The 26,316-nt window shown below is 31.6% G+C and overlaps 4 protein-coding genes across 6 annotated transcripts; all 4 read left to right on the forward strand.

Annotated features, from left to right (window-relative positions):
- The first annotated feature begins 257 nt into the window (after positions 1 to 257).
- On the forward strand, positions 258 to 5,143 carry LOC108776326 (uncharacterized). The gene is made up of 5 exons (XM_018542909.1): positions 258 to 338; positions 3,490 to 3,944; positions 4,122 to 4,210; positions 4,310 to 4,661; positions 5,044 to 5,143. Exons 1-5 carry the CDS (start codon positions 258 to 260, stop codon positions 5,141 to 5,143), a joined length of 1,077 nt encoding a protein of 358 aa, XP_018398411.1.
- Positions 5,144 to 7,031: 1,888 nt separating this feature from the next.
- IFT43 (intraflagellar transport 43) lies at positions 7,032 to 10,588 on the forward strand. 2 transcript variants are annotated; one of them, XM_018542899.1, is made up of 7 exons: positions 7,032 to 7,548; positions 7,631 to 7,841; positions 7,992 to 8,173; positions 8,854 to 8,883; positions 8,948 to 8,988; positions 9,182 to 9,254; positions 10,212 to 10,588. In XM_018542899.1, exons 2-7 carry the CDS (start codon positions 7,803 to 7,805, stop codon positions 10,432 to 10,434), a joined length of 588 nt encoding a protein of 195 aa, XP_018398401.1. In that variant the 5' UTR covers positions 7,032 to 7,548; positions 7,631 to 7,802; the 3' UTR covers positions 10,435 to 10,588. The 2 variants fall into 2 exon arrangements, with proteins under 2 accessions (XP_018398401.1, XP_018398402.1); XM_018542900.1 differs by lacking the exon at positions 7,032 to 7,548 and having other exon boundaries at positions 7,561 to 7,841.
- A 1,516-nt stretch (positions 10,589 to 12,104) lies between these two features.
- Positions 12,105 to 15,883, forward strand: IFT57 (intraflagellar transport 57). Of its 2 annotated transcripts, XM_018542877.1 has the most exons (8): positions 12,105 to 12,116; positions 13,582 to 13,768; positions 13,837 to 14,118; positions 14,187 to 14,352; positions 14,440 to 14,548; positions 14,615 to 14,811; positions 14,949 to 15,093; positions 15,413 to 15,883. In XM_018542877.1, exons 2-8 carry the CDS (start codon positions 13,611 to 13,613, stop codon positions 15,577 to 15,579), a joined length of 1,224 nt encoding a protein of 407 aa, XP_018398379.1. In that variant the 5' UTR covers positions 12,105 to 12,116; positions 13,582 to 13,610; the 3' UTR covers positions 15,580 to 15,883. The 2 variants fall into 2 exon arrangements, with proteins under 2 accessions (XP_018398379.1, XP_018398380.1); XM_018542878.1 differs by lacking the exon at positions 12,105 to 12,116 and having other exon boundaries at positions 13,732 to 13,768; positions 13,851 to 14,118.
- Positions 15,884 to 20,026: 4,143 nt separating this feature from the next.
- On the forward strand, positions 20,027 to 25,925 carry LOC108776263 (protein croquemort). Its single transcript, XM_018542822.1, has 9 exons — positions 20,027 to 20,183; positions 23,148 to 23,286; positions 23,364 to 23,533; positions 23,616 to 23,757; positions 23,851 to 24,054; positions 24,118 to 24,329; positions 24,658 to 24,952; positions 25,035 to 25,108; positions 25,510 to 25,925. The coding sequence occupies exons 1-9, from the start codon at positions 20,104 to 20,106 to the stop codon at positions 25,775 to 25,777; spliced, it is 1,584 nt and encodes a 527-aa protein (XP_018398324.1). The 5' UTR covers positions 20,027 to 20,103; the 3' UTR covers positions 25,778 to 25,925.
- The last annotated feature ends 391 nt before the right edge of the window (positions 25,926 to 26,316 follow it).

Here is a 26,316-nt window from a genome sequence, read left to right on the forward strand (position 1 = left end):
CGGCTGGTAAACAAACCTAAACCAGACGCTGATTTTCCCCAAGTTCGTCAAACCGGTCGTCCGTCCGTCGGATCGACGACGAGAAAAATCGGGACGTTACGTCCCAATGGTAAACAAAGCGAGCAGATGCCCCGAGAGTGATTTGCCGTGTATTTGGGTATCGATTGTGAAGGCACGTCAGTTATGTTCGAAAGGTCGAGGATAGCTGAGAAGTGGAACGCCACTGTCCTGTCGAGATCGGTGCCTAGAGCGACAAAATGAAAGCGCTGCTCGTGATTTGCATCGCGGCAGTTTTTCACTCGATCTTCGTGGCTTCGCACGACAAGGATTGCGACGAAGTAAGTATATATGAGTCAAACGATTGATCAAGACAATTCCTTTCCTCGAAACTACGATCGGAGATCATCTACGATCGGAGAGTTGTCCTCGGTGAAGCTGTCATCTGATTTCATCTTTTTTTTTATATAATTGAAAAATTATAAGTTAATATCTCGTTTTCTCTCAGATTCCGAGTTCCTTGTTTGCAGATTAGCTCCGTTTTTCTGTTATCTCGTTCTAAAGAATTTTTGCGATGGATTGCAATTGCATCAATTTACCAAACTCTACTTTTATATAGTCATTTTATTTGAACGTTACTAAAACTCCGACTTAATAAGATTATTATCAAAATGTTAATTACAACATCGCAAACATCTTTTGTAATGCAGCTGTGAAGGGTGCAAAAATTAAATTCACTATTTTATAAGGTTCGCTATATATGTTGTATTATTTGAATTTATACGTTTAAACATTGAAGATGATCCGAGCAAAGTTGAAACGTCTGTTTACTAATCTTTTGTTTTTGCAATAATTTATTTATAATATCTTTCGATTACGATTACAGTGTCTCGATGTATTCTTTTTATGTAGTGTTTTGTTATTGATTTAATATATATATTTTGAGCTCGTAGCCTTTATATTATATCTTATTTTTAATTTATTAAGCCATAATATCTTCATTATTTTATAATGTGTGTGTGTTTCCCTACTCTTATATTATTATTAATTATTCAAATTATTATCTCTCTTCTCTTTTAATATATATATTTTTTTTTTTCATAAATTACTTTATAATAATAATTCCAATTTGTTAGTGATTAATCAAGTTTTTCTTTCTTTCTCCATTTCTCTATTTTTATTCCTGTCTCAGGAAAAAGTTCTTTAACAAAGACAATAGACATAAATAGAGTTTTATAATCAACTGTGTTTTAAAAAACACATTAAAATTTTCGCGGAAGTCTATATCTATATTTAAAGTTAACAATGAGCTCAAGAAGAACAATATGATGGAAGCGCTTTGGATAACGCAGAAAATCTTTATTATATTTGAAACAAAGAAATTGTAAAAAGCCCGAAGTATCTAAACAAACTCTCAAATATATTGAAAGTTTTTAATAATTCAAAGATGTTTACTTTCGTAATACTTTACATTATATCATTTCAATTCGTCCCCCTTATTAAATGTAAAGATAATAGTTTTACTTTCAACAATTTTAAATGATTTGCTTGAACATTTCTAAAAGAGAAAGAGAAAGACTTCCTGATTTTTTCAACTGTTCGAAATATTGAAGATCCCGATTTTCTTGAAAAACTCACACGTAAAAAAATTATTGGTTCCAAACGACATTTGCAGTTTCAACGTTTTGAAAATTTCCACATTAAAAAATTCAAGCACATTAACTACCCGAAAGTATTCATGGCGGCGAGGACTCGCGGTTTGGTTCTTGTATTATTACTTGACCACTCCACTTGTCATTTTCGCTCGGTGTATTCGGAAATCTGTCTCGCTACCAACAGGCGGCTACGCCATTGACGGGAAACGATCTTGCGGCGTGCCGTTTCTCAGAAGTAAACGCTCTGCCCCTTCGCTCCCGGTGATCGTCGTCCCTCTTCTTCTCCGCCTCCGCGTTCTTCTTATCCACGCGTCAAATGCCGGCGTCCTTTGATGTCGCTGTCGACCGTGTCAGCCTTTTACGTATATCGCGCGTAGTCACGCCGGTCATCGATCTCTCCGTTTTGATGGATCGCTACTTGATACGCGCGAGGCATGATACGTACCCCTGGTGATCGCATTTACTTACGCAGCTCGGGATAAACAGATATTCTGCGTGTCTCGTTGCATTCATCGTTATCTTTCCTTCTACGAAAATATGACTACATTTTACACAATACCCTTAGTCGGATTTAACAACATTCGTAATTATCGAAACTACGGTTACTTCTCTGAAGAATGGAATAACTGCGTGATTAGCCGGTTTTAACTTAAAAATGCCATGTAAAATATAAATGTAGCAATAGAGTCGATCATATAGTATCGTTTTTTTATTATTCGTTGAATACCAAGAGGGATGGAACGACGTTTGTGCTTTCCAACTGTAGAAACACAGGCGGGGTGGTGACTGGTGCAAGCATCTTTCTTTGTTAGGATTCAGTGAGTAATAAAGATAGAACTTGTGTTGACTTGTGTCACTAAATGGAAAATATTCACAGTAACGGTATTCATAGTTCATTTTTATTAAAACCGTCTTAAATATAATGTTTTAAGATGTAATGTAGCCCTCTCTGATTAGTTTATGACATTTTATAAGACATTCTTTCAAATCTAAAAATCAACTATGAATCGGTCACAGTGTGTTTCCCGGCGAAAAGCACCTGCGTGAGTGCGATTCACTTGACACTGTAAATACTTCGAAGCTCTTGATTGATCAATCAGAAGAAAGAATTATACTAATTGACCAATCAAAAAATGCTTCAAAGCATTCGTAGTATCAAATAGACCGTAGCCTGTATCTCCTAAAAGGAAAGCGCCTTTCTTTCAGATTTTTGAAAGTATTCCTAAAAGACTCCTTACATCCTCTAATATAATACGTATTTAAGCTACAATTAAGGATTAAAGACGTCGTGTGTGATTTTAGGCTTTACAAAAAATTTTTAATTTCAGAAAATATTTCAATTAATCGGCATAATTTGGCATTGAAAATAATAGTCACAGTCATTTCTTATATTCAAGATCGTCTTAAGTTCTGTTCTGAGGTGTCATGAACCAATCAGACAGCTGCATTAGCATTTGAAGACATTATTTAAGACGGTCTTAAAATAAGAACGGACTATGAATACCGCCCTTAAATATCTTAATTAATATTAAGTCTTATCACAAATATAAAAAAATATAGAAAGAGAAAATTATATAAGGTAATTCGTCGTTTGATTTAATATTATAATCACTCGTGATTTTATATTCGGGATCATATAGAACTTACAATTAGGCTGCGTTCGGGCAAAGCGCTATCAGCGCTATTTGTGTAGGTACTATCATTGTCTCACATCTATATAATGGACGATGAAGATAGAATGACACAAATAGCGCTAATAGCGTCTCCCCGCCTTAGTATCCTGATAATCGCGATGCAATAGTAAATGTTTCTGAACTCACCATTTTCTGTTTTTCAGGCTCAAGTTTCTACGAAGGCGGGAGATGTCGAATGTAAGGAAAATTGTACGAAATTACACAATGATAATTCGACGACATCCGTTCCGTTCAAGGAAAAAGCTGGTAACAAACACAGACAGAGAACTAATTCTTCGCGATCGCGGCCCAGAAATCGTCCGACGCATCGTCCTCGCAAGAGCGGTAAAGGAACTCGGCGAAAGACGGATCGCGTTCCACCTGTCGTAAAAATTCCCGAGAGCAGTTTTTATGAGGAAGGGCGTGAACGTGAGAGCGTTAATGTTTGGAATCACAAGAACAAAAACGACGATGTCATGGACGATATACCTCATAGCGGAATTTTTGACAATTATCCGTTTCACGGAGGATTGGAGGCTGTCCTGGTAAAATTAAAAGAAGCGCTGGAGAACAATACTGCAGAAAATGTGTCGAATTCAAATGTGTCGAATTCAAACATGTCGAATTCGAACGTGTCGAATTCGAACACGTCGAATTCGAACACGTCGATTTCGAACGTGTCGAATTTGAATATGTCGAACTCGAATGCACCGAATTCGAACGTGTCGAATTTGAACATGTCGAATTCGAATGCATCGAATTCGAACGTGTCGAATCCCGACGTGTGGAACTCGAGTGCCATTGATGACATGAGCAGCTTCGACGATGAAGATCGCTGTCAGAAGTGGCTGGACAACAGGGAGAAGATCGAGAATGCCTTTCCGGGTAAAAACGAAACTTCATAAATCGAGCTCACCAAATGCATTTGGTGAGAGTACGTGGACGACGTTCGACGTGTGTTTGTGTGGGTGTGCGTGTCCGCAGGATCCGTCGCCGACTTGCCAGCGTGTCCTTGCCTGTATCCGAACACCATCTTCTACGACAACCAGATCTGGGACGAGAAGCAAAAGAAGAAGTTTCGATGGCGCGATGTGAGCCACGACAAGGACCGGCTCGAGATCTACAAACCTGGTGCCATTTATTGCGTGCAGACTCTAGCATCTCAACAAAGTGAGAGCGCTATCGTGCAACACTGTTGCTACGATGAGAATAGAAAACTACTGACCCGTGGCTCCGGCGCCGGCACACCGTACATCGTCAGTCCGGATATCTCACCTCTGCTGCACGACAAGATCGACTTGTTGCCTTGGCGACTTTGTAAGGGTGATTTCACGAGGTACGTACTCTCACCCAACAGTCAATACACAAAAGTCTATCAAAATTATATCTAAATGACTTTATTTTCATAAAGTTTAAAGTTAGTAAACAGACAAATTTTGTAGCCAAAAATCACTTTTTTCACGTCATAAAAGTCAAAGAAAATGATATTTTATAACAAGATTGTATATTATCCCTGTTTATTAACATTAAGAATTAAAATTAAATATAATGAAAATTCTACTCTATATAATAAGACATACAGAGCTGATAGGGTACGCATCGTTAATGAACAAGATCGAACAGTCATAATAGAATGTTTATTATCATCGATATGATTTACTCTTGTATATAATCCTTTAGAAATGGTATTTCATCTTACATATTTTTGATATTTTCAGATATAACGAAGTGAGAATACCCAATAACGGCAATGACTGCGAGATAAATCCGGATGATGAAGAGTATCAACATCAAGTGGAAAGTGCGAAAGATTATTGAGACACACGATACTGTCGCAATTGTACCAAAAAAGAGCAATAACTTGCCTGATTTCCACTTCAATTGTGTTCCCAAAAGAAAGTAGTCTGAAAGATTTATATTTATTTTATTTCTTATTTCATTAAATATATCTCTTCTCGTATATTACATTCTAGTTTTGTATTAATATACCATGTTGAAAAAAATCATATAAAGAATACCGTGTGCTATTCGCCACATAAAATTATTTTCTTTTTTCGCATAATGATACATAGATGTTACAATTACTAGTTGATTAAGCAGCGATGGGATATTAACGAAATCCCAAGCTACTTTTTTAGAACGCGAGAAATAAAAATATTATGTGCAATATTACATGGTGTTCCACACATAAGTATTATTCATTTATAATTTATATTTAGGAAAATAGCTATAACCAAGGTAAAAATAAATAAAATCTCTTGTTTCATATATCTTATAGCTGAATATTATACGTTGTTATTTATTAGTTCCACAATGCACGTTGTATTTTTAAGTTATACTTTTCAATGAATCCTTTCTTTCTAGTTGCATGACATCTTTTTTAATATTATTTTTGAGAACTTGAATAACATATTATTAATAGCATCGTGCTTTTTTCTAATATTTCAGCATTCTTGATTACTGCTTTTCCGTTCGACATTTTGTTTTAAATTCATGAAACGGGGTATGTCAACATTATCGTAGACTTTATGTCACACGCGCGCGCGCACACAAACACACACTTGTCTTATAATCAGTAATAATTCCTATATATATTATATTGTATTGTATTACATTATTTTATATTATCTTATGTTATATTATATTATCTGTTATGTTGGCTTCACTTTTATCATAAGACAAAAAGCATGCTGGGTCTTTACTCAGTTATCGCTGTTTGAAAATATTAAAAATTTGTACTACTTTTGTTTTAGTGGCCCGTTTTTTGCTTGTGAATATATAAAAAATTTTAGAAATAATATTATCGAAATAATAAAATTATATGGACGATAGCATTCATTAATAAGAAATACGACATTCGTCAACGTTCATACCACGTCGGAAATTACCAGTTCTCGTCCGATCACTGAAGTCAAGCGACGTTGGGTACGGTTAGTACTTGGATGGGTGACCGCTTGGGAACACCGTATAATGTTGACATTTTTTTTACATTTTTCTCTTTTAGTGAAAAAGCTAATAACTTAAATTGTTATTCTGTGCATTAATTATTATATTTAACCGACAATAACTTATAACATTTATTATTACATAAAATTAAAAAAAATGTTGCAAATAACATACAATGTATATTAAAATTGTTTGTAATAATTTATCTGTCGCCTGAAAATAAAGAATTTATTTCAATGTTATTCTATTTATAAATATGATCATTTTTTTATTTGGCCCAAATGAACTTAAAAATTTTCATCATAGACTTATAAGACAGACCCAGCATGCTTTTTATCTTATGATAAAAGTGAAGCCAACATAATAGATAATATAATATAACATAAGATAATATAAAATAATGTAACACAATACAATATAATATATATAGGAATTATTACTGATTATAAGACAAGTGTGTGTTTGTGTGCGCGCACGCGTGTGATATAAAGTCTACGATAATGTTGACATACCCCGTTTCATGAATTTAAAACAAAGATCGCCCTACATGTTTTCCAATTAAACAATTGTTTAACTGAGACAGACATATAAGTGCTAAAAATAATAATGAATATTACATATGGTTGAAAGAATAAAACAATTAATGTTCAAAGTTCTACACGAAAGGTTTGCATTTACATGAACATAAAATTTACACTTTGATTAAGTCATCTTAAGTTCTAATATTTCTATAACAACATTATAACAACTATGTGCGCTCTCTCTCTCTCTCTCTCTTTCTAGAACAAATTTTTGTTTATTCGATAAATGTGTGTGTGTTTGGTTTTGAGAGGAGTTTTGTGATTCGAAGTATTCGAACACCGTCTATCGAGCACCACCAGTACTAATCCAGAAACCAGATTTTGATCACACTTTTTCGATGTAGTCCTGTCTCAACTATCTTCCTCTCTTCTCTGGGGACTCCTGTGGAACACTGCGGAAGGTTAGAAGTGTCTGAGAAACACTGGCCACATTTGTTCTGTTACTCCGAAACCTGGAGCTGGACCAATCATATCAAGAAAAACATAGAAGAGGAACAAACGCATGCGCTTTACCAACATTTATCCGTTACTACCTTTCTCTCTCGCACAGATTTTTGCTAGAAAAATATCAGGGCGCTCCAATTCCAGTGAGAGATGATAATGAAGTCGACATCGAATTGATGTCGATTCGACGTTGAAATCATCAATATGTTCTAAGATATACACAGCAAGTCAAGCAATTTTCAATTTTTCCGTGTAATACACATATATACATACGTATATTTATCCTATACACATGTAAAATCTATTATGTCGCTACTAATGTATGTATATGCAGGAATAAGGTCGGTCGTCATGGTTACCGCTATACCGCTTGCAAATATAAGCAGCGCTCAGCAGCCATACACTTGTCAAATGTACCGTAAAGTCTGACTTAAAGTGCCTCAAGTTACAATACAGGAGCAATCACCTGATTCTTCGACGCATGTTTTAATTCTGCGTAAATAAAGATGGATTGGGCCAACGATCTTGAGATCACTTCGAAAAAGGTAGGTCTTTAAAAAGCTTCCCCAAAAATTCCTATAGTTCTTACATTATCAATGAGAAAGTGTCAATTATCTAAGATATGATAGTTTTAAGGAGTTCTAAATAATTATTACAGTTAAATTTAAATACAAAGTGCGTTGATCAATTTGTAGCTACTACCTCGTCTAGGTAGACGTGCAGGTCAGAATAGTTTGTTGGAAGATAATAAATCTGATGACGATCCTTTGGAGAGTCCTATTTCCTTATCATCCGGAAAGTCTATATCTATGCAAAGACCAATAGTTCCACCTAGGTCGAGGAAAACCGGCTGGGGCGATGAATTAAAAAGTGGCAAGTAAGTAAATTATTAATACAGATCCAATAAGATTTTATTTTGTCATTTATCTACAATGGCACTGTTTGTGATTGCAGCAGACTTCTACTATCTATTTCTTCTATTTACTTTCATTGACTTCTAGTGTTTTGGAAAAAGATTAAAAAGTTTACTGCATAAATGGTTAATTGCACTAAAAAAAGAAATAAAGGACATCCAAAAATTTGTATTGTATATTTATATTTTAGGCTCGTGTTTGATTTATATTAATTGTTTGAAAAGTTAGTTTCACTTTTTTTATTCAAAATTTATACATTTTCGTAAAAAATAAACAAAAATTTAAATTTAGAAAAGGCGCGCATTTAAGAATCTACTTACATAATATATAAATTCACACAAAATTATAAATTAGAAGCATCCTAGATCCAGCTTAACTGTTACGGCATGTTTTTCATTTAGTTAAACTCTCACGGTTCAATATATCCAAAAAAATTTGTTAAAATTTTCTATTACCTATAATGAAAGCTTTATTACTGTCTCTGAGTATATTTATTTGAATATATGTGATAAAGCGTTATCTGTTTATTTATCTGATTTTTACTTATCCTTTTACATTAGACAATTATATATATGAATGAATTAAAATAAATTTGTTAATGTTTAAGTACAACCAGTTAAAAAATTCTTTTTTCATTGTACAGATCAAAGACAACGTCAAACATCATTGAACAGTGAGTACAATACATAAAAGCGAATAATTAAATATATCTAGCTATTGACGAACCTATTTCTTAGGGAACGTTTTCGAGTGATTGAAAAGGAGGAGCAAGAAGATGGTGAGCTGATTTGGGACAAACAATATTAAGAGCTCGTATATTATCCAATTATATTTAATTAATAATTTTATCTCTCATTTAGATCAATTGTTTATTAATGTAATTTGTCAATAGTGATAGAAATAGATATAGAAAAATTTAAATATTTCTTTATCATTCTAATTCTTTATATTATTGATCTTTGCATTTGTAGATATTCCAGTTATACCAGATTTGGATGAAATTCAGGAAGATAATATCTCATCTGACATTGCAAGTGCTCCTACGTAAGTATTTTTTGTTTTTATTTTAATTTATTTCAGATTTCTATGAAAAAAATTATAATAAAATTCTTGTGTATGAAATTTGCATAGGTAGGTAATTCATAGTTATAATTTACACAAAATATAATAATTAGTCTATTCTCTTTATAATAGAAAGAGAGAAAGATTACTGAAAGTAAACAATTATAAATATTTTTATTTTACGGAAGTTATGTATGTTACTCTTTTAATTATAATATATTATTTATTATATATTTATTTATAATAACGATAACACTGATGAGATAAGGTCTATCTTTAACTTTTGTTGCATTTTATCTCATATTTTCATTGACCATAAATTGTACAGTGTCATATTATTTTAATATTTGATTCACGTTTGACTACGTTTTAATTTTAATTTTTGACTCACACGTTATTCAAGAAATAATATTTTTCCGTGACAATTATTACATGTATAATGACAACCAGCAAAACGCTGAACATTATCAGGATTTAAAACTGTCGACAGTTAAACATATAAAGGGAACAAAGTAACTTTATATACATATATATATATATATATACCATTTATTTTTGTAAATTTTATATCTTTCGATTTATCAGACCACGTATGTTTATAATTTTATATATTATGTTTTTATCATAATAATATACATTTACGTAACATTAATAATGACCCGATCGATGTCGAAACGTCTATTTATAACGTTTATAATTTTATTTTTGTATTTTTACTCTGTTTATCTTTATTTTTTTATATTTCAAATGAAATATATCTTGGCTCGGAGCCCTTCTAATTTATTTTGAATTTTATTCTTATTAAGTCGTATTATTATTATTTTATATATGATACATTACATGATCATATGACTAACTTATTATTTATTTCAGTAAAGAAAAAGTTCCTTTTTTTAATAATGTATTACGGGATGAATTCAAGTGATGTATAATTTTCAGAGTCAACGTAAATAGAGTGACTGCGTACGAGGAATTGGATACTGATCTGGTAAAAAATGCTGCGTATACATCATTGGATGGAGTCAGCCTTTCTCTCCTTGCAGACAAACTGTACAATGAGAATTTAGTGAAGGAACCGGACGAAGTTTGGAATTGGAATCTTCTTTTTACACAAATTTCTTCGGAGATTAATAGCGAAACGCAGAAAAAGATCGAGGCTTGACGAAGCATTTTGTATTTTGAAATAAAAACGAAAATTTCTTACAAATATATAACAACATTCTCAATTATATCATTTGTTGAGGTGCGATATTATTTGAAATTTAAATCAATTCTCTCATAACTTGGAAACAATCTTAGAGATTAATGTAATCATTGTCGCAGTTTAATTTCTTAAATCGAAGTCTATAAACATGTGTAACATTTTTTCTCTTTTAAAAAAATAAAAATAGCTGTCAGTCACTTAATTCCCTATTAATATAAATTCAAATTAAATGTATTTTTTTTATTAATAAAAATTGTCTGGTTGAGGTCACGAATTTTTTACTGCCTAACATTAAAGAATTTACTTGGTTCCTAGCTTTTTTTTCGAATAGTCAATTCAAAGATTTCATGAGACAAGTAAAATTGGAGTTAAAAAAAGCTAGAAAAAACTACTAAGTTATATTATAAATAAAAATAAGACTTAAAGGGCAAAAAATGGCGTACCGCCATCAGCAGTGCCTGCATATGGAAGCGACAAATTACCTCGTCTGACCTATTCGATTGCCCCCCAATTTGGAAATCGCGGTACTTCGAGGAGTGACGTGAAGACTCAGACCGTGCAGGCGTGCAAATCCGTGGTCGTAAGAGACAAGCCACGAAGATGCATGCGCAATCGGGAGTCTGACACTCAAAGCTACTTGAAGCTTACGACAACGTGACAACACCCACTGAGCAGATCTGCCATAGCTCTACGTTAGCGATCAATGTTCAGTTGTGCCATCACTAGCACACGCTTCCACAAGATAACATTTTCCAGGCGTTATATATACGGAATACATCAGCTCTAAAGCACATGCGAGAAATCGATCACTTCCCTCTCTGATGTCTCAAGTGTGTTTGCTACGATTCAAACATAGTCTCGAGCATTCCTTGAAATATCTCAATCAACATGAAATATCTTAACTTGTCGTTAATATAAATTTTACAATTATTATCTAAAAATCAGACATACCAGAATTTTAACGTTCGGATAATGGCCATCTAGTGGTACGCTTTCGCACTCTTGTAAAAAATGAAATACGACGCGATGCACGCAAGGCGCGTTTCAAAATCTTAAGGCAGTTTCACAACCCACGGTTAACTCTTAAGCGGGGAGCACAGACTTTTGCATAACGCATAAACCATATACATAAACAATTTGATTGGTCCATTGACTCATGCATAAGAAAATGGACCAATGAAATTCCTTATGCACATGCTTTATGCGTTATGCAAAAGTCTGTGCTCCCCGTTTAAGACCGCTGGACCAATGAGCATCTTATGTAAATCAATAAAGGAATTTTAGCTCCTATTATTTCGATTAGCCAAAATTCAGTTTTCAATGCGATTCCGGCCTTATGTACTATGCGTTATGCTGGATTCACACTGCATCCGATTTTCGTCGTACGACGAATCTGCAACCAATTGGAAAACAGGATTTTGCTTCGCATCGACGATATGATTTTTCTGATTGGTTGCAAAGTCGTCGTACGACGCACATCGGATGCAGTGTGAATCCAGCAAAAGTTTTGTGGGGCTCTCACGCAACTATTAAAGAGCCGACCATCTTTATAGTATCTCGTTGATGGTCGAACTTGTTGACAGCTGCACGATGTTTTGTCGTGAAAACTATCGATTTTTCAGAAAAGTTTGAAAACTTTGGTAATTATTTGAAATACCCTTCCCCTCTTTAATATCTTAATAAAAAAATGCACACATTCAACGCATTTTCACTAAAAATGAAAGAATCTGGCAAAAAAAATGCAGCGGCCGAGATATTAAGTGTTAAAGTTCGAGCACAGTATTCGAGAGTGTAGAAATTAAAATATCTGTCAACCTGACTTATAAATGGTCACAGTCAGCAAACTGAACTCAACTGTGCTAAGCGGATCCGTGAGCGCTTGTTACTATCGGTTAATAATCTAGAAGAATTACTACTTAAAAAATACAAAAATTCTGCTTTAAAAACATAAATCCACTGTTTTAAAAACAAAAATGCACTGCTTTAGAAACATAAATTTACTGCTAATGTAAAGAATTTGTGTGTATAAAACAGTGAATTTTTGTTTTTATAGTAGTGAATTTGTGTCTTTAAAGCAGTGATTTTTGTGTGTGTTTCAGGCAGTGATGTTTTTAAAGCATTGAATTTATATTAATTTTTAAAGCAGTAAATTTGTGTTTGTATAGCCAAGAGAATTTGTGTAATTAAGGTAGAGAATATTTATTTTTAGGAGTACAATAACTGCAATAAGTTAGACTGACAGAGAGAGAGAGAGAAAGAGAAACACAGCTGTTTGTTTTACTCGTTATTGCACTATTTCAGAACTAGTTCTGGCCATTTCGTCCCAGCTAGGAATTCGGGGACGAGGCTACATCACCAAGATTGATTGATTGATTCAGAACTAGTTCAGAATCTTCAAAAAAGAACAGATCTTACATATACACAGCGCTGCAGCAAGCTGGGATATCAAATATTTTAACTATTAAAATCTCGAACTTTAACGCTTAATTATTGATTTAATAATATAATTTTATACACAAATAATATTTTGTGACGGCTCACAAAGGCAATTTTTTTCCTTAGTTTTAACGCTTAATATCTCGATTCACGAGGCCAACCACCGCATTTTTTTTGCTAGATTCTTTCATTTTGAGTGAAAATATATTGAATGAGTATATTTTTTATTACGTTTTTAGGGGGGAGGGGTATTCTAAATAATTATCCAAATTGCTGTGTATGAGCCTTCAGAAACCTCTTTCCTGATTATGAATATTGCAATTTAAATGCAATTCATTCAGTATTTTAGCCATAATTTCAGTATAAGGAAATTCGTTTTTGAGTAGAGGTTTCCTTAAATATTAAAAATTCTTTTTTAAAACTTTTTCAAGACTGCCTCAATTTTTACTCTTTAAAGTGAGTACTTCTCCAAAGTATTTAGAGATTAATTTTTGTAACATGTATTAATTTTAAGCGCAATTTTAGTTTATAATTTTAATAGTTAAGGATTTGATTTCTTGACTTTTTATTTTACTTAATTATTATTATCATTTGAGCTGTTTAATTAAATCACATTCAGTATTTTCATTAAAAGGGTTTATTTTAATTAATTTAGTTTCTTTTTTACAGATTCATTACGATTTGAAAAGGCCAACGACATGTTTCGAGATACTCAAAAAATCGTCGTGGAAGACGGGAGTGCCCCGTCGGCATCGTATGTCATAAACATTCGAATGGAAGATCTGTTAGAGAAATTAAAGTTATTAAATTACGACGAGGAATTTGTACAAGAATTAAAAATTAAGCCGATTAATAGGTAAGATATTGTATGTTCTATTTAATGTCTGATAAGATAATAATCTCAAACATTTAAAAAATACACAGACATCACTTCGTAGTTCCAACGAATCCGGGCGAACAGTTTTACATGTTCACTTGCCTGGCTGCATGGCTAATAAAAAAGGCAGGAAAAAATTTTGAAATACCACAAGAGTCGGATGATCCTAATTCTACGATAGCTCTGATCTTAGATTATCTCAGAGAAATCGATATACCTGTGGAATTCCCGCCCAATAAACTAAAGCAGGGCAGTGGAGAACATGCGGTTTACGTTTTAGATAACTTGGCTGATAATGCTTTAAAGATCGCACAATTCAAATGGAAAAGGTACAACAATTGACTTTTATCGTAACTTTTATTAAGTTAAATTAATTCTTAAATTATGATTAATACAGGATAAATATTCCTCCTGATGAACCTACTCCAGAACCGGATATAGAGGATGACGACGCGGAGTTAATCCTGGAGAAAGTGGAAGAGGAAATGATGGCCGAATATGATGACGACGATCAAGATATCTTACATATAGATGATATTACAAAAATTTACGGACAAAATATTGTAAGAAAAAGTTTATTCTTAGAAAGAAACATTTTTAATAACGTAATATTATTATTAAAATTATTAACTAAATTTTTTATGTTTTAGAGCGAAACGCAAAAGTTGGACAGCATTTTAGAATCTACAACTAACAGGGAAGAGTGGCAATTAGAATTAGAAAAAGTTCTACCTCGTTTGAAAGTGACCATTAAGACAGGTAGTAAATATTTTTTAACAAAAATCAATTAAAACGAGTGTTATTGCATACTTTATTTTATCACAGATTCAAGAGATTGGAGAGCGCATCTTGAGCAGATGAAACAATTGCGTATGAATATTGCGACAAATCTAAGCGGTACAAAGGCTCACTTGAACAAAATTTACACCGATATCGCGAGTACTTTAGACAAGATTAAGACTAGGGAAACTTATCTTAACAAGCAACTCGAACCGTCTTTAACAGAATACCGCTCGTTGCAAGTAAGTTATTCAATTTTATATTGAATATTATGTTTTTATATTTAATTTCAATATAATTATGCATATTATTAAATTTTTATACGTATTATTAAATTACATATACAGAATGACAAAGTAAATTGTAATAATTAATCTAGGAAGAATTATCGAAAGTCAAGGAACAGTACAGAGATGTTAGTGGCGGTGTTACTGAACGAACACGAGTTCTTAATAAATTAGTGGAGGAGTTGGAACATGTGAAGAGAGAAATGGATGAGAGAGGCTCCAGTATGACTGACGGAAGTAAGTATAAATTTATTCTAAAACTTTTTAGAGTAAATCTCGTTCTTAGATCTAATTTCATAACTCACGGAACTCAGGTTCAATTTGTTTCTCATCTTTTTTCAACTCTAGAATTAGAAAGAGATAAGAAATAAGTTAAACCTCGGTTAAGGGTTAATTGTAAAATTCGGCTTTAAAGATTGGACATTGAACTACTCTCTTTTTCAAAATTGGCTTAATTTTCGCTTTTTAGAGTGAGATTCCACTCCAAAGAATGTAAAAAGAAAATATTTCGATGTGGTTAAAATATCTAATTATATTGTAAAATGTATATTTACAGCGCCGCTTATTAATATAAAGAAAATGATCACGAGGATGAAGAATGAAATCTCCGAGATGAATATTCGAATCGGAGTGCTGGAGTACAGTTTGATGTGCGCGAGAGTACGAGATCGAACACAATTACGAGAAGATATGAACAGCACGAGTACCTCAATAATAATTTAACGCACGTTGTACATATTTATTATTTATATTTACATATTTCAATCCGTCCAAGTACGAAGTCTAGTCTTGAGTAAATGTTAAATCTGTTTTTTTTTTTTGTTATTGAATTAGTATACACCTTAGAAACTCTTAAAGTGGTACATATTTGATATTTGACGCAAGCGAGAAAGAAAGTTTTAATACAATCCGAATACAGGAATAAAATATTGACCTATTGTATGTGTCATTACGGGTCCAATTACCCTGCTTCTAACGAAGTTGCGACAACGTAATTACGTAGAACTGAAAACAATCGACTGCAGTGTGCACGTCTCATCAGTGTGTGGAATTTTTCATTATGCAATTTATACGTTTGTACTTAACTACGTAATTGTTAATCGACACTGTGACACAGTATTTCAGTTAAATAAAAACGTTTCCTCTGTTTTTTTTACATAATGAACTTATCAGTTTTGTCTTATCCGATTTAAAACATCCTTCAGCACTTTCCGTAACTTTTGCTTTTTTTTTTTCTGTGTCTATCACGTTCGCAGTCTCGAAGTTGTTAATCGTTAACTGATCAACACGCACACACTTATAAATAATACATGAACGGAAAATAATGATGTGTGCTCGTGCACACGCGCCACAGCGCATGAACCTATGTTTGCGGCGATTGTTCGCGCGTGATACAGTCGGTGTGCGAGCTTACGTACGATCATATATTCGCGCGTTATATCGTGACAATCGTGATCGTGACTCGAGTCAGGCGTGTCAAGACATACATTCGATGCGAACGAGACGGACGGCGAGCAGTAGACTTGAATTTCGAGAACAACAGGTGTGTAAAAAGAACCCTTTTGCTTCGATTAATCTACGCAATTCAACAGCGCGTGGATTTCTTATCAATTTTTCGTTCGTTCTGCTAATACCGATACTATGTCGATATGAAATAATAAGAGACGATCATCACAATGATATAACAATCTTCAAAGGTTCCTCGATTATCTCTACATCCATCGGGGAATTGATTATTAAAATTGAATCACAGAAATCACTCTTGTCGGTGTAGAAATTGATTTGTGGTGGACGCATTTCTTTTATCGTTCACGAGCGGAAAAACATTGCTGATGATGAGTGTTTGCAATTACAAAATAAAGTGTGACTATCAGAATGTATCGATATCAATGATAAAAGATAATTCGAAACCATGACTGTTATTATTGCATGCCAGCGTCGTCAACATAATTTATTGTTTTGCGAAAGTATATAGATTTTGGTTTAATTTTCTTTTTTGAATATAGAATTTATAGATAGGTCTCTTTTTTATAATTGAATCAAATTTATGAGATAAATTCGCATTTATTCGCGCAATACGTTTATTTGTTATGATTTTCTCGAAACTGAAGTTAAAAATGATTAAAGTTCTTTAGAAACTTTAAAGTTAAAAATAAAATGTAAGAGTACGTGTTAAATCGTACAATTCTGCAAGCATGAATCACTATGAACAAAGCGTGTCGTTTCTCTATCTGGTCTTATAGCAGGATATGTGATAGCTTTCTTTCGGATGTGTTTGAATCGCGATGCTACGTAATTACCGGAAAGATATTTTCTCTTCGTTACTTTCACTTTCACAATTTCTTCGCATTTTTATTTGTATCCAGTATAGCGCCGCAAAAGTTTTACTGACATTAAGTAAATTAAATAATATGACAAATATTAAATAATAGCGATATTTATAAAATAAACGAAATAATAAATATGCACTGAGAGAAATTTTTATATTTATATTTTTTTTCCATATTTATATTACCCAGCTAGAAATGGTAATGAAATCGACGTCAATTTGATAATTTCGATGTTGAATCAACGTCAATTTCATTATCATTTCTAGCTGATAAATTTCAGGAACAATATTAAAATCTTATTACTGCTCGATGTAGACCGTTTTCACTTCTTCATTAAAGAATTGTGCTGTTTTAAACAAATTTTGATTAGAATAACGCACTAAAAATATTTCTCTCGTAATCAGTGTAAGTTATGTAATGTGATAAATAAATAATATAAATAGTAAATATTACAGGGAATGGAAGAGTTTATATTTTTACAGTTACTTTTTATAATAATATGGTAACAATGTTGCAATTTTTTATGATTGCTATGATAACTAAATGCTAAAATTAAGAGGCTAAAATAATTTTAGCCTCTTAAGCGTTTAGTTAGTTATCATTACAGTCATAAAGAATTGCAACATTGTTACCACATTGTTATAAAAAGTAACTGTAAAAGTAACTATAAAAGTAACTCTTCCATTCCCTGAAATAAAAATGTAATAATAAATAGCAATGAGTAATTCACAGTTACTTTATATTATTTTCTATCGAGCATATTTTGTATATCCTATTATATATAATAATACTAAAAAAAATATTTCAATAAATATAAATAAATTATTTCGAATGCATATTTATTCTTTATCCATTGAAAATATATGTAAATGCATTTAAAATTATACTTGATAAGATTAAAATTATACTTGATATTCGAATGCGAGCACATCGATGAATCATAGAATAAAAAAATATATTGTAACGCGTCTGCATAATGATATCACAAATGATAATAACTCATACTGTATGAAGCATTACCTAAACAAAAATTATATATTTTAAGATCATGTATAAAAAAGAAATTATAGTAATAATTAATTAATATTTCGTTAATTAATATTTAACGAATTTTTGTAAAATGTTAGTTTTTTTCTAAATTCATTAATTTACTTAAGTTATCATTTAAATTCTCAGTTTGGTACAGATTATTTTGCTATAATCGTAATATGAAAAATTTAAAGTCCTAACTAATTTACTTTGATAATTTCTTTCAACTCTTTGAACTATTCAGGATACTTATTTTGTTATGCAAATATTTATCCTCAATTACTCTTGAAAAAATATTTGATTAACTTTCACTTGATATATCAATTAAAAGTATTATTAGAATTGGACATGTTTTATCTATAATAATGCTTCAAGTAAGTGTTATTATACGTTATTATATGTATTCCAAATATTTCTCATATCTGCAATTGCATGAGTAAATCTGAACTTTGAGCGATAAAGGATAGACGTATTATTATTATAGCTGTACCGCTTTTTCACAATTCCATTATTTGTTCGTTGAACGATTAGTCATTAGCTTGTCTCATGTCTAACAAATTAAAATCTACGAATTCTATTTATGCGTCATGCTCATTGCATAAATAGTCTTCGACTTTCCTACGTGGAAGCTGCATGTCATACATATCGCAATGATCGAAACTGTCGAGATGACCATCTTAGAAGACGACGCAAGTGTAAAGTAAGGTGTACAATTGTGGAAAAAGGAACATTATTACGCGCTGAGGGACATCACCTTATTTGGGATTGCACTAACAAAAGTGCTGGTGTTACAGCTCATCGCTCATCTCGATGTAATTAATTCATTAGGAGATCGCACATACATACAAGCTACTTGTAACCATTTCATTAATAGTACATACACTGAAAAAAATTTATTAAATCTTAATGTATTTTATATATATATGTATATATATCTATAATATATTGAGTGACCATTTTTAACACTTACAATAAATAAATATTTATTTAATAGAAAATTATAATTCAATCAAATCAATGGTTTTAGTATCAAATATGATTATCACTTATTATTCAACTATTAATGTTTTATTTAAAAAATATTTATTTAGAATTATTTAAACAAAAATATTTGTTAAAATTTAGTTTTTTTTAGTGTAAGAAATGTAGAAAAAATTGCATATAAACTTTGAAGTTGCTTGAAGTTTTTTTCGTGGATTTTAATCCTTATTATCTAATTATATCATTTTCTTGGAATCATATTTATTTAATCAATTTTGTTTGAAATCGTGCGCGTTTTATTTGTTTCTAATTCAATAAATGTGTAAGAATATTAAACTGCTGTTTTCTATTACTTTTAATTCAAAGAAAAATTCAGAAAACGTTGATCTCGATATAAATTGCATAAACACGAGCGCTTATCATAAAATAAAAATTTCATCGTTTTATAGTCGAAATCTGCGAAGAAATAGCTCGTGTCTGTTTTGAAGAGAATCTTATCTTAACTTGATAAAAATGAAGTAACCTTCTTTTGCTTCTTAACGATATTCAATTTTATCAGAATAAAGCACTCGAAATCTTACAATCGTATTGTTAATATCGCATTTGCCTCATTTGTCGTCATTGACATCTCAATCAGTAACATATAGACTTTGTGCCCACAACAGTTATTAATTCACGGATAAGCGTTGAGGAAAAATATATATGTAGAAACAACATTTCATTTGATTTCTCTAAATTTATACGAGTATATATAGCAGATTTTCATTCTATTCGTTGTGATTATTATAATGTGAAAGTAAACTGAATAATTCGAGGACGCGCGGTTGCACTTGAAATGTGCAACTAATTTCTCAACGAAGACGAAAGCGACCTCACTTTTTCCTCGGATGTGAAATATCTGAGAGAGATGAAAATGACTGAGCTTGAATCAGCCTCTCAGAAACCTAAAACGCGCAGACGGGTAACATCTACGCAAACGTCAATACGGTAAGGCCTGTACTACAATATAATACTATAGCATCGCAAGCCTTAAGCCGTAAGAAATTGGCTGCTATAATCACAGGTTGAATATGAGAAAAATAATCGACTATAATTCGTTAATTTTTTACGACTTATAGTTTGCAATCCCATATTCTAAAACGGGTTTAAGAATTATTATTTTTTCGAGTTAGTGTAATCAGAGTCAGCGTAATATAATCTTGATAATAAAAATCAGTGTTTCCATTCATCATCTATCGAGTCTTTCATTAGATTTTCTAAAATCTTCTCGAACGAAGAACCGTCATAGATTGTATACATATCGTATTATAAAAATGTATCTAGAACATTTGAATAAGATATTTAAAAAAATTTCTTTTTTATTAATTAGTTTTTTCATAGTTCCGACCTCGTTGTTCTCGACTTCTTTCATCTTCTTTTTTTTTTACTTCTTTCCTTACACAATTCTGCTTTTAGCAGACATGCTACATTAAATGAAATGCATAAAAAAATTTTTCGTTACGTAAATATGGGAAATGAACGAGAAAGTTAATTACTACAGAGAAATCATATCCGCGAGTTTAAAATAACAGAATAAGAAATAATCGGAATATCGGGAATGTTCCGACAGAGAAATTTAAAACTAAGATTCAGAAAAATATAGCTTTTAGATATCCAAGGACTTCCGGATATCGATTAAAACGATAGTTGATGATGTATATACGTTTATTTTAATGTCGATACATGTTTTGTAATCTTTATATCAAATTATTATAACCTCTTGTAATAATAACGAATTATAAATAGCCATTTATTTAAAATAACGCTCGAAACGATAATAAATCGTGCCAGACAAAAAATTTTATAAAGCATAAGATAAACGTTCAAGTATCTGTTATACAAAATGCAAAGACTATTATCTAGTAAAAACTATAATTAAGTAGCATCTTATATCCTAGCTTAGCCTATTTAATTTCTATTGTTTATTTTAATTATTGAGTCTTATTATTATTAATAATTAAAAAAAAAAACATTTTGTAGAAAGTTGAACAGAAATTCACATGAAATTTTTTTAAGGTGATCGATCAATGGAATCGATGAAAAAAATGTTTAAAAAATATTTTTATTTTTTTTAGAACCAAAATTTGCATTGAAAAAAATTTTAAAAATTGGAGTAATTGCAGATTTTTCAGAATTTTATTTGAATTTTTACTAAATTAAATTTGTGTAAAAAATCGTTTTTTCGCCCTAACTTGATCAAATCTCCGCATACAGAAACCTAAAATTTGATACGTATAATAAAATAAGCGTCTTTTTATTTGAGTAACTTTAGGAAAAAAGATCAACTCTAAAAGCCGTCGGGGCTTTCGCCGTACTTATATGGTGATATTTTTCCGCTCCAACTAATACAAACATATGAGTATTTAATTGATTATTTTGTTTATCGTCGAAATTAAGATAACTCAATAGAAAGCGTTACTACAATTAGTAGGTATACTCTCTCCGTTACAAGTGCACACAATAGGATAAGCTAGACCAAGCTAGACTTGGACTCTCTTAAGAGTATCGAGTGTAGAAAGTGTATTGTGGTTTGTGATATAGTAGAGAAAATAGTAGGGAGGAAAAGGAAAATAAAGAGAGATTTTATGCATACGTCTTCCGATGATATATTATGAAATTTTTGTGCAAGACTGTGAAAAAATTGCGGTCTTCCGTGATCGAGGTGCGTTGCTGCGGGCCCTTTAACGCGAGACAATTCGCCCTTTTATATCTCGCTCGTTCTCGATTTTCACCGAGATAAATAGCGGTAAGACAGGTTATCGTACAGCAGATATATCGCATACGCGCAATATTCTACCTTAATTTTATTCACAAATGTTGTTTTTCTGTATAAAGATACGGTATCAATAAAATCGTCAAAATCGCTTGTTTACATTCCGCTCTGACAATACAATGTGCAATATATATACGGTGTTCATCGAGAGATCTTTTAACTAGGTCTCAGCGAGCTGGATTGTTCGACGTGAAAGCTATGCGATTTTAGTTAAAACGTAATAAATAGAGTGTTTTCGTTCATAATTTTAGTTATTGCTGTGTGCAATTGTTCTACGTCAGACGCTTACTTTAACCTTCGGGTGATTATACAACATCAGTATTTACTATCAAACATTCGTTGTTCCGTGAATGACGTAACCAGTAGTTAAACTACTCTACTTCGATTGTGTAACAATATTCATTGTTTGCAAACATTAATTTTTTTTTATGTTTAACTGTTTAAAATAAAACGTGTAAACAATCAACTTGTCTGTCAAAATTCACAGCTATCAAGCTTGCAGAATTCTTGAATTCATTTCGGTGAGAAATAATTTGTTTGAGTTTAAAAATAGTAAGCGGTATTGCAAAAATCGAAAGAATTGCAACTTTTTTTTGCTCACATTTATAAAAAAAGATTTCTATCGTAATCTATTGCAAATATATGTGTCATTCTAACTTCAACTCTAATCAAATTATTTTTGTAGCAAATCTCTTGTCTGATTTCTTATAGTCAGTCATATAAAACTGAGCTTTTTAATATAAAATTCTCTTTTTTCTTACTTTCTAAAATTTTTAGAGTGAATCTCATTCTTGAGGATTAAAAATTGAGCCACTCTTTTTCAAGATGTTCAATTTTCACTGTTTAGAGTGAGATTCCACTAAAGAATTTAGAAAAAGTTCTTTTTTTTAACATTCTTAAAATAACTTACTATAATCTAAGTATTTATATTATTTAAAAATTCTGAAATTTATCTTTTTTGCATTATTTAACAGACATCATTTTGTAATGCTGAATGGAACTTCTGCATGTTTTAATCGATTTTAATTTTCTAACTACATAATTAAGAAATGTAATTGATTTGTGTATGGCGAATGAAAATTCTCATATCGTAAAAATGAAAAGAGAAATGCTGATTAATGTTTATTTAATGCTTTCAGACCTGTAGTTCCCGTAAAAATGGCACGATCCTATAAAAAAGTTATGATGATCTCAATCGTCGGTTTAACAATCATGAGTCTTGGTATCATCGTAGGATCACTTTGGAGCACTATGTTATACGAATTGCTATTTGCAAAGGTATATTCAAGGAGTAGAAAAACTTTACATCAATATGTTTATGTTAAAAATTATGAGTAATATGCATTTCTGTACAGCTATTGACGTTAACGCAAACATCTTTCAACTTCAATATGTGGGTGGAAACTCCTGTTCCAATGTACTTGAAATTCTACATGTTCAATTGGACTAATCCACATGAATTTCTTGCTAATGCATCGTCAGGTGTAAAACCACATTTTCAGGAAATGGGGCCTTACGTTTTTCGGTAACATTATTTTCTTAAAATTTTTATTAAAATTTTTTTAACATCATGATGTTATTATAATTTCTGCATTGCTCTTTTGCAGAGAAATCGATTATAAAATAAATCGAGTGTGGAACGAAAATGGAACCGTCACGTTTCAAAGGAGGAAAATTTGGTTCTTTGAACAATCCCTGTCGAATGGTGATCTAACTGACCAAGTTACAAACATAAATCCGATAGTTGCGGTAAGGCAGAATCATTTGACAACCGATTGTATAATTTCTTAAATTGTATATTCAATTGTTATATTAATTATTACATTGTATATTCAATTTTAGACAGTTGCAACTGCAGTGAAAGGTCAGTCGGCGTTTATACGTAAGTTAGTCAATGGAGCTATGGTGCGTTTAGGAGAGAAGTTAGTAATAACTAAAAGCGTGAAAATGCTGATATTTGAAGGATTTAATGACACGTTGTTGGAACTTGCGCGAAAGATGAAACTGACCAATTTACCTTATTCTAAATTTGGATGGTTCTACTCAGTAAGTTCAACGGATCAAACGTACATCAACCAATTTGATGGTAAAAATGTTTTTTTCTTATAGAGGAACGGCTCGGATACTTACGATGGCACATTCAATATGTTAACTGGAGCAAATAATTTGTTCGGTATGGGAATGATAAAAGAATGGAATTACAGTAACCGGACGGATGATTATACGGGTTCGTGTAGTATGATACATGGAACGTTAGGAGATTTTTGGCCACCTTTAGCGAACAATGATACGATACCTGTATTCGTCCCTGATATTTGCACGTGAGTAGTAAACAACGTTAGAATAAATATCATTAAGTTAATATGAAAATTTATTACATTTATTATAATTATATTATAAATAAAGCTTTGATTTAAATATTAAATAATCCGTTTGCTATTGAATTCCACTGTTAGTTTTTATACTGAAAATATATCTTCAGCTTGTTTTTGAAGATGTAGTATTAAATCATAAATAAATTGAAGTACATGTGTTCTTTACAAGTCTTATATTATATATAAAATCTAAATTGATACAAAGTTGATTTTAATCTTTTGAAAATCAACTTCAAATGGGAAGATAATGTATTAAAATTTACTTATTATTTAGATATTTGGATTTCAAATTCGAAGAAACAACGAAAGTTGAAGGTATAACAGGAAATAAGTACATCGGAACAAAAGATATGCTTGATAATGGTGAATCTGTACCTTCGAGACGATGTTTTTGTTCCAATGGGAATTGTGAACCTAGCGGAACATTAAATATTTCATCTTGCAAATTTGGAGCGCCAGCTTTTGTTAGTATGCCACACTTTTATCTAGCAGACCCGAGTTACACAGAGAACATAACAGGAATGTCACCAGATAAACAGAAACACGAATTACTGATTATTCTGGAACCGGTAAGTAACTTGCGTAAATTATCATTTTGAATGATACAAATAGAAAGTATGTAACGAATATTATACGGAAGAAATTTTAAAGACTACAGGTGCCCCACTTAGTGTTAAGGCGCAACTGCAATTAAATTTATTGTTGGAACCAGTAGCTGATATGAGGTAAGTAGCAATTGAGTACAGCACAATCATCAATAAAATAAAAACTTCGTAAGGAGAAAATAAAAGGAGAAATTATTTAAAAGATAAAATGGTTATAAAAATTTAAAAAAAAAGGGAAATTCTTAGACACTAACAAAATAATAATTTTATTTAATAGAATATGCAAAGCGTAATAAAGTGCTTTATTTAAAAAAATATTTACTTCTACCAATGCGCTTTATATAGAAACTAAACTGAGTAATTAAAAACAAAAAGTTCAAACTTTTAGAAAAGATATTTTAATAAATATATTAAGGACTATTTTTCAATACGTTAACATCAATTCGTCAATGCATTCATATTATAATTTTTTTGGTAACAGACAAGAAAATGTTTTGTTAAATTAATTTTCGATATTTCAGCATGTTTGAGAATATAAAGAAAACTTACATCCCAATGCTGTGGTTTACTCAAGAGGCTAATCTAACTGCCGAATACTCAGGCAACGTTGAGTTACTTTTAATTCTTCCATCATTAGGTTCTGTAACCTTTTTTGGAATCGCTGGAATCGGGGTTCTAATATTCTTCATTGGAATCTTTATTTATATACGACAGAGATGGCGAGGAGAAGAAAGTCAAGTATTAATATCAAAATACGATGGCGATGTTAGAACACGAGACGAAATGTAGTAATTATTTCCTTTTGTGGACGTGATTATTACAAGTCAGACGCCGAGATTCAAATTTATTTTCTTATGCGTTCACATTACTTCTTGTATCTGTCATAACTAAAACGTAAGAAGTTTTGTTTATACTTTTCACTAATTTATAAGATATATCAACGCATCGAAATTAGTATTTATGTAGATCGAATTTTCTATTCTACAAAGTAGAATTTACATCAACAAAAATAATAAATAATTTTACGTTGCTACAAACAGTGATATTAATAAAAATAACATTTTTAGATTTTTATTGGTGCCGTACTTGTATTAATCATGCTCTCTTACGTGCCATGAATAATATTAAGACGTTTTTACTTCCTCTGTTTCTTTTACTTTTTTCGTATATTCAAGCTTCCTTCTTTAATTTCAAATATATTATAGTTATAGAGGACACAGAGATAAGACTGTATCAATGTCTTATAAATGTTTGACAAGAGACAGTTAATGTACCATAAGGATATGAAGTGCCTACTTTATCTGTTAGAATACTTATAGTTGTTAAGG

Source organism: Cyphomyrmex costatus, unplaced genomic scaffold (genome assembly GCF_001594065.2).
Source record: "Cyphomyrmex costatus isolate MS0001 unplaced genomic scaffold, Ccosl1.0 scaffold35, whole genome shotgun sequence".
Taxonomy (NCBI): Eukaryota; Metazoa; Arthropoda; class Insecta; order Hymenoptera; family Formicidae; genus Cyphomyrmex; species Cyphomyrmex costatus.

Excerpts from the sequence above, each read along its gene's own strand:
- LOC108776326 (XM_018542909.1), top strand. The coding sequence starts at position 258 with ATGAAAGCGCTGCTCGTGATTTGCATCGCGGCAGTTTTTCACTCGATC. Across the intron at positions 4,211-4,309 it reads GATCGAGAATGCCTTTCCGG|GATCCGTCGCCGACTTGCCA; the intron begins GTAAAAACGAAA and ends GCGTGTCCGCAG. Across the intron at positions 4,662-5,043 it reads TGTAAGGGTGATTTCACGAG|ATATAACGAAGTGAGAATAC; the intron begins GTACGTACTCTC and ends TGATATTTTCAG.
- IFT43 (XM_018542899.1), top strand. The coding sequence starts at position 7,803 with ATGGATTGGGCCAACGATCTTGAGATCACTTCGAAAAAG. Across the intron at positions 8,884-8,947 it reads ACGTCAAACATCATTGAACA|GGAACGTTTTCGAGTGATTG; the intron begins GTGAGTACAATA and ends CCTATTTCTTAG. Across the intron at positions 8,989-9,181 it reads AAAGGAGGAGCAAGAAGATG|ATATTCCAGTTATACCAGAT; the intron begins GTGAGCTGATTT and ends TTGCATTTGTAG.
- IFT57 (XM_018542877.1), top strand. The coding sequence starts at position 13,611 with ATGTTTCGAGATACTCAAAAAATCGTCGTGGAAGACGGGAGTGCCCCG. Across the intron at positions 14,119-14,186 it reads GCACAATTCAAATGGAAAAG|GATAAATATTCCTCCTGATG; the intron begins GTACAACAATTG and ends TGATTAATACAG. Across the intron at positions 14,812-14,948 it reads CAGAATACCGCTCGTTGCAA|GAAGAATTATCGAAAGTCAA; the intron begins GTAAGTTATTCA and ends TAATTAATCTAG.
- LOC108776263 (XM_018542822.1), top strand. The coding sequence starts at position 20,104 with ATGAAAATGACTGAGCTTGAATCAGCCTCTCAGAAACCTAAAACGCGC. Across the intron at positions 23,534-23,615 it reads ATGGGGCCTTACGTTTTTCG|AGAAATCGATTATAAAATAA; the intron begins GTAACATTATTT and ends GCTCTTTTGCAG. Across the intron at positions 25,109-25,509 it reads GAACCAGTAGCTGATATGAG|CATGTTTGAGAATATAAAGA; the intron begins GTAAGTAGCAAT and ends TCGATATTTCAG.